This window comes from Rhinoderma darwinii, chromosome 1, assembly GCF_050947455.1.
Source record: "Rhinoderma darwinii isolate aRhiDar2 chromosome 1, aRhiDar2.hap1, whole genome shotgun sequence".
Taxonomy (NCBI): domain Eukaryota; kingdom Metazoa; phylum Chordata; class Amphibia; order Anura; family Rhinodermatidae; genus Rhinoderma; species Rhinoderma darwinii.
This window is the reverse complement of record NC_134687.1, coordinates 161371077-161388270: the sequence shown is the minus strand read 5'-3', so window position 1 is coordinate 161388270 and position 17194 is coordinate 161371077. Positions and strand designations below refer to the sequence as shown.

Below are 17194 nucleotides of genomic sequence, written 5' to 3'. Positions count from 1 at the left end.
CTGCAAAGTCTGAATTACCTGTCAAATATGCAAATGTTGGTGCAGATTCGTTGCGTAATTGCCACAAATCTGCACCAGCATTTGCTGCGGAAAAATTCTGCCACATCTGAACGCGCCCTTAGAGACAGAGCCTGCAGAGAGGAAAACTACTAAATAAAGGCATATACAAGTCATATAATAGCCCGCAATAGTGTTATTCCTCATGTACACACATAAGACAGTTTATTCTGAAAAGTCACCTGATAAGTTAGGTACACTTTAAAGTCTACTTTTACAGTTCACTAAAACGAATGGAGCAGATTTTATGCAAGATAAAATAAAACCACCCTTGGTCTAACCCACAAAATAAATTATGTTCCCTGGCAGCTGCTGTAGTCACACTAATGCATCTGATATAGTGAACATAGGGGTTGGTACACAGCTTTTCCTTTATTACATGCAAAAAAGCTTGGTCACAATTGCTTAGGATATCATGATGCCAAGTGGTTTTCACCCTGTGTAGGGGACCAAGATAGCTGCATATACTACTACACAAAGCTTTATATTTTTATTTTGGGGTGATGCTTTAAAATATAACTGCGAATATGGTATTCTGTTGCCATTTAGTATGCACAATAAGAACAAAAATGATTAATGTCCCCCCCTCAAACCATGGAAATGTGGGTCTTAGGCTCCATGCACACGACCGTAACTACCGACCCATTTACTTCTATTGGCCATGGACACCTTTCAGTATTTTTACAGATGGGCGTCCGTGCTGAAAAAAATATAGAACCTGTCTTATTCTTGTCAGTAATTACGGCACGGACTCTCCCATAGAAGCCTATGGGCGCTTCCGTAAATACGGACAGCTACGGATGTGCATCCGTCAACCGTCCATATTTACGGAAACGTTCCTATGCAACATGTTGGTGACATCATTAGCAGCCTCTCTCTTTTGTTTTCTTTACAGATCCGTATATACAGATCAAATACGGATGCAATACAGACCGTATTTACGGACACTTGCGTATATTTAGATAAAATACGAATGGCTACGGATCTGTATTTACGGAGAGTATTTACAGAAAGATGAAAATATGGTTGTGTGCATGGGGCCTTAGACCACATTATAACTTACTAGCTAAGCATTCTTAAAGTGTGCGTCAAACATAATGAATAATGGATAATAATGGCAGGTATATTTTTAATCTCACATTGCAAACTCCAGGTAGAAATGACTGTTCATTTCTAGTTTCCAGTTCATAAAATCAGTCAGGTATTCGTAAAAAATTGGTTTAATTGGAATAATATGTGTATATCCGCTGTATGAGTGCATGCAATCAGAAGAACTCTACAGAAAATATAAAATAATGATGAAGTAATGCACTAAGATTAGCACAACATTCTGCCACATAAAGTATTTCATCATAAATCACAACAATGCCCCTAGGTAATATTACTATAAACGTTACTTTCTAATATATTTTACTTATGAGATTGGTATGGTTATGAAAAAGAAAATATATTTCATAGTAGCTTTGAATTAATGCAAAAGATCATGTAATACTGGAAGTGAGGGAAAAACCAGGGAAATGGAATTACCCACGGTTGCCTATAGAGCCTTTTGATAAATTATAGCCAACCATGTTAAATGTTTTCATTATGATGAATCTATATATATGTATATAAATACACTACCGGTCAAAAGTTTTAGAACACCTCAATTTTTCCAGTTTTTATTAATAGTTACACAGTTTAATGTCTCAAATGTACTTTGAAATGAAATCACAGAAGAAATAAACAAGTTAAGATGAATAAAAATAATGGATTCATTTTGTTTCAACACATTAAATCTAGATTTTTGACTCTTCACAGTAGCAACCTCTCGCTGATAGAACAGCTTTACACAATCGAGGCTTTCTTTCTACAATTGCATTCAGATATTGTTCAGAAATTTCTTCCCAACGTTGTTGCAAATGTGCTGCACTTGTAGGTTGCTTTGCTTTCACCCTTCTGTCCAGTTCATTTCAAACAAGCTCAATGGGGTTTTAGGCTGGGTTCACACGACCTATTTTCAGGCGTAAACGAGGCGTATTATGCCTCGTTTTATGCCTGAAAATAGGGCTGCAATACGTCGGCAAACATCTGCCCATTCATTTGAATGGGTTTGCCGACGTATTGTGCAGACGACCTGTCATTTACGCGTCGTCGTTTGACAGCTGTCAAACGACGACGCGTAAATTGACTGCCTCGGCAAAGAAGTGCAGGGCACTTCTTTGCCACGTAATTTGAGCCATTCTTCATTAAACTCAATGAAGCACGGCTCAAGATTTACGAGCGTCACAGACGCCTCGTAAATTACGAGGAGGAGCATTTACGTGTGAAACGAGGCAGCTGTAAACAGTCTGTCTTTTCACACGTAAATGCCTCTCAGCGTGTGAACATACCCTTAGTCTGGAGACTTTGCAGGCCATTCTATTCTTTGAAGCCTACCTGCTTCTTCTTGTCTTCTTAGGTAGTTCTGACATAACCTAGAAATATATTTTGGACCATTGTCTTGCTGTAACATGAACCCCTGACCAAGTAGGCCTTTACCAGAGGGTTTTGCATGGCGCATCAAAATGCTGTGGTGGCCCTTTTTCTCTAGTGTGCCAGTAACCCTGTGCAAGTTGCCAACTCTGGATCCAGCAAAAGAGCCCCAGATCATCACGCTTCCTCCTCTATGTTTGACAGTTAGTGTCACACACTGAGGAAGCATCATTCCACGTACTCGACGACGTACAAAAACCCTGCGTGATGTATCAAAGATGCCAAATTTTGATTCATCAATCCATAAGACCTTCTTCCACTTTTCAGTAGTCCACTGGAGGCGCAGCTTAGCCCAGGCAAGTGGCTTTCTTATTGAAACTCAGCCTGTCAAACCTGCAGATAGAAGTCTTTTCTTCACAGTTGAAATGAAAACTTGTTTATTTTTTGCTACATTCAGCTGGGCTTGCAGATATTGTGCTGTTAGGCACTGATCACGCAAACTGTTGACTCTCAAAAACTTGTCATCTGATTTTGTAGTGGCCTTTGGTCTGCCAGACCTCTTCCTGTCAGAGTTTCCACCAGTTTCCAAGTGCCTTTTAATGGTATAGAAAACTGTACCGACTGCCACCTTGGCTTTCTTAGCAATTTCTCAGTAGGACAGACCTACACTTCTAAGGTTTATAACTGTCTGTCTGTCTTCTTGTGTTAATTGCCTTTTTCTTGCCATTATGATATCAATGTGCTCTGTCCTCAAGAGCAAAACTGTCCAAATCCTGCCCTACAGGGTGTTGTAATGCAGTATGTTCCAACACTGGTTAACAATAATTTGCTTCCTGTGCTGCAGAGCAGGTGTCCTTGATGTCTTCCGTGAAAAAAGCCCTTTGGTTAACAACTGAAATTCAGACTATCGTTGCGTTTGAGGTTAAAAATTTTATTATTTTTATGTTTTTAACTTACTTTTGAACCTCTGGACCATTTCAAATTATTTGCTGTACTAGAACTGAGCTAATGTAAAAAATAACTGGAAAAATGTATGTGTTATAAAACGTTTGACCGTTAGTATACATATATATATATATAGATAAAGATAAATATAAAGATAAATGCAACAAAGAGAGAAACAGAGAAGAAGCATTCATCTCGCAGTTATTCTGTTGCTTGTAAAGGATATCATCTAGTAGGTATGTGTACATTTTGGGGCCATTCCCTCACCACTTCTTGTTGTCATAGAAGTGTAAAGACATTATGTCCGTGCACACATGACCACGGCAGTCAGTCGCTGACTGCAGTGGTGACATCACTATGGACAACATATCAGTACTGTGTCCTAATCACCCTGCTATGACATCAAGATACCACTGGGGACCCAAGCAACGCTGACAGATCAAATCTAAAAGGGAAGCATATTACATATTATATATATATATATATATATATATATATATATATATGTATATATATATATATATATATGTGTGTGTGTGTGTGTGTGTATGTATATATATTATACTATATGAACAAGCGTATTGGGGCACTTACACATTAAGCCTACAGGAGCTTTCAGAACATCCTATTCTAAATCCGTAGCCATTAATATGGCTTTGGAAGGTTTATTAGCTATATAGTGGGGACCACTCTTCTAAAAAGGCTTTTTACAAGATTTTGTAGTGTCTGTGTGAATTTTTGGGCATTCATGCAGAAGAACATTTGTGAGGTCAGACACTGATGTTGGACGAGAGGTCCTGGGTCTGTTCTAGTTCCTCCCAAAGGTGTATGATGGGGTTGAGGTCAGGGCTCTGTGTGGGCCAGTCAAGTTCTTCCACACCAAACTTACCCAACCATGCCTTTATGGACCTTGCTTTATGCACTGGGGCATAGTAATGCTGGAACAGAAAAGTGACTTCCCCAAACTATTCCCACAAAGTTAGAAGCATACAATTGTCTCAAAATTTTTGGTATGCTGTAGCATTAAGTTTTCCCTTCACTGGAACTAAGGGACCCAGGCAAACCCCTGAAAAACAACCCCATAGTATTATCCCTCCTCCACCAAACTTTACAGTTGGCACTAGGGATGTCACGATACCAGAATTTGGACTTCGATACCGATACTTCGTTTAGTATTGCGATTTCGATACCAATTTCGATACTTTGCCAACAGTAATAAAAAAAAAAAAGTTCTTCCGTTTTCTGATGTGAGGCGCGACGTGTGATTAATTTTGAATGCGCCTCACATTAATAGTAATTAACCCCATCATATTTCTCAGTCATAATGGGTTAATGTGCGAGGTACATGATGGGGTTAATTACTATTAATGTGAAGAACATGGAGGTTAAATTCATCGCACCTCGCGCCTCACATTAATAAGTGATAGAAAGCAGTGTTTATTTCATTTTTTTACAGCGTACACCTCACAAATGATGCAAAAACATTGTTGTGCGCGCCATTACTGAATGTGTATTTTATGTATTGAGACTTATTTTAATGTTTATTGTAAAAAAAAATGAATGTGTATTTTTTTTTAAATTTAACAATACTTTGTTTTTACTTTATTTTTAAACTTTAATGTACTGGCATATATCGGATATGTGCCAGTACATTAGCCTGTGGACGGATAGCACACAGACATATATCAGATATGTGCCAGTACATTAGACTGTGGACAGATAGCACACAGGCAGTTGTTAGGACATACCTCAGTATGTCCTAACAACAAGAGATATGGTAAGACAGCCCTGGGGTCCGTCAATAGACCCTGGGCTGTCTGCCCATATATGGTATGGCCCTCGATCGCGTCACAGGAATACCCTGTGACGCGATCCAGGGGCATCCCCCCTTCTCATTTTCTCCTGAATGCTGCTGTCAGCTGTGATCGCAGCATTCAGGGGAATAATGGCGGAGATGAGCGGTTTCTCTGATCTCCGCCGTTATAGAGCGGGGCTGCGGCTGTGTAATACAGCCATTGCCCCGCTCCTGACAGGAAGTGCGCGCGCGGTCAGCATGAGGTGATGCGGCCGGCGCTGCACTAATGAGCGCAGGCACTGAGGACAGAACATGGGGGTGTTTTGTAGCGCGCCCGCCATGTTCTGTCTTCAGTGCCGCAGATCATTAGTGCAGTGCCGGCCGCATCACATGATGCTGACCCCGCGCGCATATGTCAGGACTCAGGAGCGGGGCTGTGGCTGAATAACACAGCCGCAGCCGCGCTCCCATACAGTCATGTATTACTATACTTAGCTGTGCGGCTGTGCAGCTAAGTATCGAAATACAGGAAATAGCGGTATCGAACCGTTTGGGGATGCACAGTATCGAAACAGTATCGAAGTTTCGATGCACCGTGCATCCCTAGTTGGCACAATGCAGTCAGGCAAGTAACGTTTTCCTGGAATTTGCCAAACCCAGAATCATCCATCAGACTGCCAGATAGAGAAGCGTGATTATTTAGTTCACAGAGCACGTTTCCACTGCTCCATAGTCCACTGGCGGAGTGCTTTACACCACTCCATCCCACGCTTGCCATTGTGCTTGGTTATGTTAGGCTTGCATGCAGCTGCTCGGCCATGGAAACCCATACCATGAAGCTTCCGGAGGACAGTTTTTGTGTGGATGTTAACGCCAGAGGAGGTTTGGAACTCTGCAGTTATTGTCAACAGAGTATTGACGACTTTTATGCACTATGCACCTCAGCACTCTGCGACCCCTCTGTGTAACTTCACGTGGTCTGCCACTTCGTGGCTGAGTTGCTATGGTTCCTGAACGATTCCACTTTGCAATAATGCCACTCACAGTTGAGTGTCGAATATCTACGAGGAAAAAAAATTCAGGAACTGACTTTTTGCAATGGTGGCATCCTATTCAGTACCGCGCTGGAATTCAGTGAGCTCTTTAGAACGACCCATTCTTTCACAAATGTTTGTAAAGGCGACTGCATGGCTAGGTGCTGGGTTTTATACACCTGTGGCAATGGGACTGAACAAAACACATTCAGTGGTTAAGGGGTGTGTCCCAATACTTTTGTTCATATAGTGTATGTGTGTATGTATATATATATATATATATATATGTATGTATGTGTGTATGTATATATATATATATATATATATATATATATATATATATATATATATATAAAAATGTATAATGTGCAACATTATAAGATAATTAGAGCTGCTTCTTTATGATGAAATATTGGAAAAGCAGTGAAGTCATTCATTAGTACATAAAACAATATATCTTTCATGTGGAATAAGCAACTTTTTACTTGTACGTTTTATGCTATATGAGTTATCTTCATGTGATGAGTCGTCTTTTTATCATGTATGCATCATGTGTAATCTTGACATCTATTGTATACTTGTATGCTTAAACAGGGACCAGATGGACTTCCAATGCCTGGCTGCTGGCAGAAGGTGAGAATCTCCTAGTCTAACACTAAAGATGGGAGACATATATACTTAAAGATAACCATGTCTTATTTATTGTGATATTGTTAATAAAAATAAACAAGTAAATTGCATGATTTATTTTATGGTATTTCGAGCAGCTAATATTGGGGGATAGGAACAGCGTTGCCAAACTGATTTTTTCTTATTTCTGGATAACTGGTTATAATTACAATCATATTAACCTACATAAGCTCCTCCAGATTAAAAGAAAAATCACAGAGGCATCAATTTTTGGTTTATCGAATCTGGAAAAAAAAGTTTCCTATTTTTATGGACTATCTTGGAATTTACAGACGTTTGGCAACCCTGGATGGCAGACTAAACATTATACATTAAGGTTACAAGAAGACTTGCACTAATGCATTCCTAAGAATGAAGTTGCAATATGGATTTGACACAGTAACTATTGTGATGCAACTCTCGTTTTCATGGAAATCAATGTAAACAATGAAAATTGCATGCAACGGTCTATAGCAAATCTCATAAATGTCACATCATGCAGCACAAGCAACATTCTGCCAGACAGGTGGCACCACAAGTCTCTGACTAACCCTAGCTTTAAAGTATTCACATATGTAAAATGCACAAATGTTTCTAAAAATACTTTCGTTCAGGCATGGGATTGCTGTGTATAACAGGAGAACAATGTTTCTTCATTTCCTCATTACGTTAAAGGACATGTCTCAATATGCAATCGCTATAGAATATGACACTTTCCTGGCATGAGAATGCTGATGTTCTTAATACAGAAAACAACTTCTAATTCTGCCACTATTATATGACTGATATTTTATATAGAACATAAGCTGACTAGTAGAGAGAAAACTCCAATTCTATAGCAGAAACTGAATGTATATAGTGACAACCCTAACTAGTTTTTTTTTAGAAACATCTCACCAAGAGGAATCTAGAGGCCACTAGCAGGGACATTTCAAAGAGAGTTGGAAATATTTATTTGAGATATTACTGGTACCACAAAATATGGTTACATTGCTACTTAACCCATTTACAACCAAGCACTGCATATGTACGTCACATTGCCCGCTCCGTATATTAAAGCTGACACCTTGCTCTAACGACTTATCAAAGATAATTCTGATCCCGTCCGTTTAACCACTTAGATACTGCAGTCAATAGCGATTGTGGCATCTAAGCCGCTTAATATAGGGGAACCCCCCTCAGGTATCCCATCAACCCCCTCTCCCCGTGACTTAAATGCGGGGTGCAGATGGGTTGTCATGGCAGCCAGGGACCTAATGTTGGCCCCCAGATCTACCATGTTAGTACTCCTATTAAGCCTTAATAGAGGAACAAAAAAAAGCACAAAAAGATCGCTTGTTGAATTCTCTTAGTGGGACTAAAATAAATGTCAAAATAAGTTTAATAAAGTTTTCAAAATATAGATAAAAACCTTAAAAGTTAAAATAAAACCTCTTCTTATTTTTCCCCTTAAGTAATGTAAAAAAAAATAAACATAATTGGTATCACCGGGTCTGTAAAAGTCAGAACTATTAAAATATAACGTTATTTAATCCACCGGATGAATCCTGTAGGTAAAATAAAATTCATAATGCCAGAATTTCCGGTAACACATGTGACCAGAGATGTAAAACAATGAGTGTGCTGTAGAAAATATTAAATATATATCTAAAGGTTCACACAGTTAACTGGTAGGGGTCATTGAAGTGAATAACAGACAGCCACATTTTCAGTGTAATGGCATGATACATCTACTAACAGCTGATTTTTTATTTCTCTTTGCAGTGACAAATCTAACCATGCGAGCATGAAGTTGTATATAATCCAAACTTTGTATTTATAGAGACAAGATGATTTCATATGTTTACATATACCTTCTTCTACTTGTCCATAAGTCCATATTTTACCCACTTGCACAAGCTATTTGGCAGTAGTCATCGCTGCTGTCGGAATCTCCAGAACTGAAGACATACCTGTTCTTATTGCTTTACTTGTAGACATATTTACATAGACTCGATGATCATCTCGGATCAATTCACCGGATACACAATGTCCATTACATTTCTCTGCACATGCCAAATAGCACCAGTGACTTGTGTAACGTTTAACATGTGTGTACAGACTAATAGTTTGCATGAATCGTGTCTAAGAGTTTGCTGTGTGGTTGAACTTCACAAGCTGAACGATTTCTCTATATGGCTGCTTAACTAGAACTCTTAAAATCTGACTTTCATCCAATTTTAAGGGAGTGACGCCATGGCTTATAGCAAGGAAGAGATAAGGATGACATAAAAGTAACTTTGCTCAAATTCGGAGATCCATCAGTCGATGTTAAATCTCCTACCTGGCTAGTCATTCTTCTACTGAGGCATAAAGGTCCTGATTGTCTTCAGCATCTTTTCATTCCATGCTACCCAAGGCCCCCCAGGAAGTAGAAGATGGGCATATGATGGCTACTGAATATGTCCCTGAGATCCAACAAAGTTTGGAGTTGAGTCGTGTAAAAGGCTTAGGCCTGTGGTAATGGAGAAACTCCACTAAAGGAATCATCTTGTACTTATACAGAACAGTCCTTCATCATGCAGTTTCTCAGAAGCAGTTGCGGAGATCTTCCATACATAATTGTATGACAAGAGTTTGATACCCACAAGTTTCAACTTCCTGTTTGACAGGATCAGATTCTATATTGTGTTCATGTTTTTTTGTTATTTTTATTAGAATGTCTTTATTACATTCAAGAAATGTGCTACATAAGTTTATTACACAGTGTTAGGATTGCCAAATGGTTTTGCTATGTGCCACTGCCTAACATGCTGATATTCTGTAAACATGCCTTATTTTTGCTATTGTTGTACTCTTGTTCCGGAAGCCTTGCCAAACGCTTCGATCTTTCGTAAGCAATTAGATGTGGTGCATAGAGCAGTTACGCCATTGCTGTGTGACTTCCTTTCCCTGCATATTCCAAATATAGGATGTGGTTAAGAGTATAGCTGCTTATACAGTTATAGATGTAATATATTATTCATCTCTGTCTAACTACTTGTTACAGAAAAAATGTTTATTTTTGGTTTTATTCTACTTAAAAAAAAAAAAAGAACAAAAAAATCATTGTGTTCACTGAAAGTAAAAACTTTCATTTGGGGGCTCTGGGTTTTCAAATGAGCATTTCCCATATAGGAGTCAGTAGTCGGTGTGTTCAAGTCTGATCTTATTTCACTGCGTCTGGAAACTACTAGGGTGATGCTCACATTAAAGCACAAAATGGATTATCTTTGTATGATGACAAAAAGACTTAATATGGCCCCTAAGAAGTGATTGATTTCTACAAAGTGGCACCAAACAACGTAGCGATAACATATTTCCTATGATTTATTGTAATACTATATCACTGTCTTTACATTAAGACAAGGATGTAATGGTAAAAGTATGTAAAGTGTATTCTGTGCTGCTATAACTATATTCATGTATATAAGGGATTTTCCCTATCTCCTAGTCAAGATAATCCACATAACTTTTGCCTCCCGTATGGCTACATTGATGCCGTTGATGTATGTTCTTCATATAATTTTTTATCTTCTGCTGCCATTTTTAGAAATTCTTACTTCAGTTTGAAAAGTGTTTTGAAGGGAACCAGTCTATCCGGCACAAGCCAAATTATTAGATGTCATCTAAAGCATATATTTATTGTTAATGAAGTTAGGTGGCTATTTTGTTTTTTCTATCTTTTGTGTTCTCTAGCATTTAAGATTTTTACTACCATTAAATATTTAGCAGTTCAGTGATTTACAATGGTACATATATGAATATACTGACTGGTCTTTACACATTCTTAGCAACATGTTACCATATTGTCCAGAGAGAAAATTGATCCGATGTTTTCAGGCAAGCTAATATTAAATTGTTCCCGCAAATTGTATTAAGTGATAATATGTATATCTATTAAAGAAAGACGGTTAGACAGAGAGAAGAAAATATCCCTGGATAATGGCTCTATGGAAACATAGTCCATATATTGTGTCATCTTGGTTCTGTCAGAATAGTTTTGACTTCTTTGACCCTTACGCAGGTTTAGTGTTGGATTTTTTGGAACATGAGTGTAGTTTTGACCAGATTATGGTTTAGAGGGAAACATGTGTGGATTTGTTATGACCCAAAATTATTTTTTGAAAATACCGGAGATATGCTAGAAAAATGATGTGATGGTGACAATAGGTCTCATAGAAGACATTGTAAATGATTACTTATGTTTAATGATGTGTGATATTCTGCTATATAGTCATACCGATGGTTTAGCCAAAGATATAAACTTGTCTTTCTCAATGTGCCCCTTTACATATAATGTTGCTGTTCCCATAAATATTGCTGTATTAATATTGATAAAGTTGATATAGTATTACCTTCATAGAGCATGAGTTCAAGATCAATACACAAGAATGTGCCCCCTCTGCCCAATAAGTAGATACCAGTATTTTAAATGGCACATGATTGGTGGGGGGCCCTGGTAAAGATTTTGTATTGGGGCCCAGGAGTTTCACCTGTGCTAGATGCATTTTCAGCTTTGTTTACAATGGCGTCATGGCTTCTATGTCTACAGGAGTCATGACCGATACAATAGATCCCAATGACTACACTTTTCTGCCCATCAAAAAGCATTGAAAAAAGGATATGGTGAACAAACCAATTTCAGAAACTCCCCTGTTCATGATATTAATATGCTTCTGCTCTAACTATATTGTATTGGACATATTAGACAGGTTCAAAAATATAGAAGAGTATGCAAACCTGTTAAGAATCTAATACAGATAGAATTCTCTCCACAACAAGGGAAGGCACTGGGAGGCAATTTAGAATAGAAATCCAGTAAAATAAACATTTGCTATAGAAAATAGGTTAGAATTAAAGATTTTTATTACAATTTATTCTATATGATTGCAAAGACATGGTATAACATTGTCTTCCACAAACAGGTAAAACGCTATCAAACAGCAGTCATACCTTCTGATGAAATTCAAATAAGCTTTTCTCCTTTGTGAGCTGCCCCTTAAACCAATGCATATCTCTGCATATATAACCCCATAGATAAAAAACTGTTTTATGACAGGTCAATCTGTTGCCAGAATCCCAAATCACCTAAAGCAGGGTTCAGTACTTATGACTTAGGTCTTCATGTTGGAGTTAAGTCCATAATGTCAATGCTTTGATGAACCATGTAAATCTGTACTTCTAGCAAAAAAATGTTTCCCCATTTAGAACTTTTATTCATTTGCCGATACAGTTTCATGACAATATACACCTATATATCTACTTTGTCTATACACAATAGTATCCGAGATGGACAGATATAACATGATCAGCCATTGCCGTCTAGGATATAGGCTCCCGAAATGTTTTACTATGATTAACTACAGTATATCATTGCCCTTCATTCTTGGATTCTACTGCCCCACACACATATAAGCTAGCATTTGTATTATTAAGGCCTTGAAGTGAAAATGATATAATAAAGACTATACTTCCTCATTGTACAGTGTATAATATACAGATCAAGATATATCAGTAATTAAAAAGGTTGTAATTGAAGAGTATGTTTCACAAGATGTCAAACACTTCAACCAGATTTACTAATATATAACCAATTGTTTAAGGGATCATTTGAGCTAAAAATGAAAAAGGGTCTGTTTTTGTAGAAAGCAGAGCCTGAACATCAATACCAGACCCAGCACATGGACAGGAGTGGCACAGGCCTTTCAACTTTTGGTTGAAAAAAAAAAAGTAGAAATACTATAAGCAGTCATCTGGAATGATGGTATTACCCATCATAATCCTTACTAATTTGCTAGCAGAATAGTACCATAAATTATGTCAATAGTTTGTAGAGACTTTTTTTTCTCGAATATTTTCAAAATCCTAAATGACTAGGGGAGACATACTTCAGTGGTGAAATAAATGTGTATTCATTGTTTTGTTTTATGAGTGTCCATATTGATCAAATTCATATTAAATAATTAGCCCCATGAAATGTGCAGTTATGGACAAATCATGGGCTTCATCTAAAGTCGATCATTGCCAATTTAATTTTTAATAATAAACTGCAGGAGAACCCATTATCCATGCTGTACATTTGTTGTACTATCTTCCCACAAGCTCCTTAAAAGATGCCACCAAGATAGTATGACCTGCTCGATAATCCTAGAGGAAGTGTGTACAGTATAATATTACTTATACATGGTGTCAGCCACATAATGAAGTAACAGTTGGCGCCTAAAGGTGCTCTTTTGAACTAATTAATAGCGCTAAAGCATTGTATACCATAGACCTTACTTCTTTTTTGTTTGATGGGTTTCTGAATTGTTATTATTTAGAGTACTCTGCCAAATGCGGCCTTCCAACTGTTGTAAAACTACTACTACAGCCTAGGGTATCAAGGCAAGTTGGGAGTTGTCGTTTTACATCAGCGCCACAGGTTGCAGGCTACTGAGTTACCATTTGTTAACATAGTCAGAGACAGATACATATACTGGAAATGTTTAAGTGTATACAATGTGGTATATTTTTGTCATTTTTGAAAGATGTATGTATATTCCTATTCCTTATGTTCAGATATACATATTTTGTTTATTTTTGATTTTTGTACCTTTTTTTTAAACACTGTTGGTTTTATTGTTTAAGTTGATTTTGTATTACAGAATGCAGCAGGACACTTATACTTGGCTGTGCTTTTCAGCATTATGCTGCTATTGTGGAAAGGGTCGATGTTGTAACCAGTCACATTGGAAATTGACCATAGTACTATGAAGGAATAACGTTGGATGCAAATAGCTTTATAAAATCTAAAGCATACACTGAGGCAGATTATATTGCCTGCTTTGAAAGACTGTAACCCAGAGGTAGACAGAGTGACATAGACCCACAGGCTGGTACTAGTGATGTCACCGTGCCCAGTGTGGTGATGTCATTTTATGTGAGAAACTCAGTTACTTGATCAGCTAAATTTAAAAAGTTATTTATAGGATGTTAAAGGGGTTGTCTGAGATTAGAAAAAAGAGTTAGCTTTTTTCCCAGAAACCATACCATTCTTGGCCATGGGCTATATCTGGTATTGCAACTGAGCCTCATGAAAGTGAATGGGACAGTGTTGTGATACCAGATGCAGCCTATCAACAAGAGTGGCACTATTTCTAAAAAGAAAAAAAGCAAAGCCTTCCTTCTTATCTCATACATACACTTCACATGGAATTTTTTTGTACAGTTGTAGTGAATGGGATTTTTAGAAATCTCATTCACACAATGCGTTGAAAAAAATAGGGCAGTTTTTAAAGCATGCAGCTCAAAGCATACCATAGCATGCCCTACAAATTGTGGTTTTGTTGCCGATTTAGGGTATGTTCACACGAGGGCGTCCGTAACGGCTGAAATTACGGGGATGTTTCCGCCTGAAAAACATCCCCGTAATTTCAGCCGTAACGGCATGTGCAGGCGCTTGAACGCCGCATCCATTACGGACGTAATTGGCGCTGCTATTCATTGGAGTCAATGAATAACGGCTCCAATTACGGCCAAAGAAGTGACAGGTCACTTCTTTGACGCGGGCGTCTATTTACGCGCCGTCATTTGACAGCGGCGCGTAAATTACGCCTCGTGTGAACAGACAAACGTCTGCCCATTGCTTTCAATGGGCAGATGTTTGTCAACGCTATTGAGGCGCTATTTTCGGACGTAATTCGGGGCAAAAACGCCCGAATTACGTCCGTAATTAGTGCGTGTGAACATACCCTTAATTTCAATGTGGAGAAACAACAGCAATAAAAAATTGGCTGTAAAAATGACAATTGCGTTTTTCACAGCCAGAACCATGAACACAGTTTTCCATAGTAGTTCTAAGATCATTTTTCTACTGTGACTTTAAAAAAGAAGCAATTCACATGCAAATTTTGTGACGGTTTCTTCCAAGGTAGTGGTGCGGATTTCTACTGCATCACTACGAGCACTTGTTTAAGTAACCTATTAGAGTGGACTCCACTGTCAACTTTCCCGTCAGCTCACTGCACTCCTGCTGTAAACTTTACCAAGTAATCCAATTATAGCTGTTAGACTTGAGATCTCTATTATTCATGGTTACAACTATTAAGGGGGGATGACGTTCTTTCAGCACTCACTGGGTTTACAAATACAGATTTTAGTCTATCATATCAATCAGACCAATGTCAATCTATAAGGCTTTATTTACACGAGCGTAGCGCATCTCGGACGTGTCTCGCATCCCTCATAGATGAGAGTCTATGGAGGGATGCGTGAAGCGTGAAAAAATAGGACATGTCCTATTTTCTCACGGACCCTTCACACGGTCCGTGAAACAACGACTGTGTGAACGGCCACATTGAATTACAAAGGTCCGTGGGACCGCCGCTGTTTCAACGGCCGTCCCACGGACGTTTAACACGTTCATGTAAATAAGGTCTAGAGATGTGTAGAAATGGACTATTGATCTGATTGAAATGTGTTCATCTGCTAGAAAATTTATCTCAACTACTAAGGGTGTGTTCACATCAGCATTAGGTTCCGTTGATGGGTTCCGTCAGACCTTTTTGTCAGGGGAACCAATCAACTGAAAGGCAAACTGAAGCCATAGCTTTCTGTTAGCTTTACCATTGATTTCAATGGTAATGTTTCCGTTGTTAATTGCTTCCGTTTGTCTCTGTTCCGCAAGGTTTCCGTTTTTTGACGGAATCAATAGCGCAGTCGACTTTCACTATTAGGCTGGATTCACACGAGCATGTTTGGTACGTAAAGGACGGAACGTATTTCGGCTGCAAGTCCCGGACCGAACACACTGCAGGAAGCCGGGCTCCTAGCATCATAGTTATGAACGACGCTAGGAGTCCCTGCCTCGCTGCGGGACAACTGTCCCGTACTGTAATCATGTTTTCAGTACGGGACAGTAGTTCCACGGAGAGGCAGGGACTCCTAGTGTCGTACATATCTATGATGCTAGGAGCCCGGCTCCCTGCAGTGTGTTCGGTCCGAGACTTGCGGCCGAAATACGTTCCACCCTTTACGGACCGAACATGCTCATGTGAATCCAGCCTTATTGTGTAGCGTGTAAAAACCAGTCTGACAACTCAACTATTGGGTCTGGGAAGGTTTTACACTGCTAGAATGGGAAATGATGAAAAAACAGTGCTAAAATTGGTTCTATCCTAAAATAAAATCTGAATGGTCAACTCTGATCAACCATCCAGCTATTGATATTGGGCTAGTTTATGTGAAATCTGTGTGTGTAACCTCATCCTGACATATAGGAGGGTTTGTGTCTTTTGTGTTGTTGTTTTTTGTTTGTTTTTTACAAGAGACTATACATTTTTTTTTAGAAATTTGCCTTTATTCAAGTCTCTCTATGTCGAACTCATTCAGTTTGTTTTTCTCATGTATTCATTTGTAATAAAGAAACATGGGTTCAATTTCTTATTCCTCACCATAGAACTGACTTTTGTTGTTGGATGTTTGTATTTTATTTTTAATTTCTTGTTCATGGTGAGAAGTTGATCTTCAAATTTATTTTTACACTATGTATGACCTATTTTTCATAATGTAAAAAGTGTGTAATTAAAATATTAATCTCCTCCACACGACTGTTCCTTCTTTCTCAGTATGTTTGTATTGAGAATGGGCATTTTTGATGGCCTGCTCCAGAAAGGCAGCATCTGTAACATGGAGTACACAAAAATAGTAAAATAAACAAAAATGCTATAACATTAAAACTATTAACAGGTGAAGTGAATAACATAGATTATCTCATTACAATGGCAGCTGTCAAGGCATGGGATATATTGGGCAGCAAGTGAATAGTCCGTTTTTCAAGTTGATGTGTTGGAAGCAGGAAAAATGATCAAGTGTAAGGATCTGATTGACTTTGAAGGCAAAATTATGATGACAGTTAGGGTATGTTCACACGATTAACAAAATACGTCTGAAAATACTGAGCTGTTTTCAAGGGAAAATAACTCCTGATTTCAGACGATTTTTGAGCAACTCGCTTTTTTCGCTGTGTTTTTCGCTGCTTTTTCGCTGCGTTTTTGACGCCCGTTTTTGGAGCTGTTTTCAATAGAGTCTATGAAAAAACGGCTACAAAAACGTCCCAAGAAGTGTTTTGCACTTCTTTTGACGAGCCGTCATTTTACGCGCCGTATTTTGACAGCGATGCGTAAAATAAAGGCTCGTGGGAACAGAACATCGTAAAACCCATTGCAGACAATGGGCAGAT

At 38.4% G+C, this 17194-nt stretch overlaps 1 protein-coding gene across 1 annotated transcript in view; it reads left to right on the top strand.

Moving 5' to 3' along the window:
* Positions 1 to 15725, top strand: part of COL25A1 (collagen type XXV alpha 1 chain) — a 411800-nt gene extending 396075 nt beyond the window's left edge. Inside the window, exons 38-39 of the mRNA XM_075860518.1 lie at positions 6880 to 6918; positions 8719 to 15725. Of these exons, the coding sequence (XP_075716633.1) occupies positions 6880 to 6918; positions 8719 to 8721 (42 nt within the window). The 3' untranslated portion in view covers positions 8722 to 15725. The remainder of the gene's footprint in view (positions 1 to 6879; positions 6919 to 8718) is intronic.
* The last annotated feature ends 1469 nt before the right edge of the window (positions 15726 to 17194 follow it).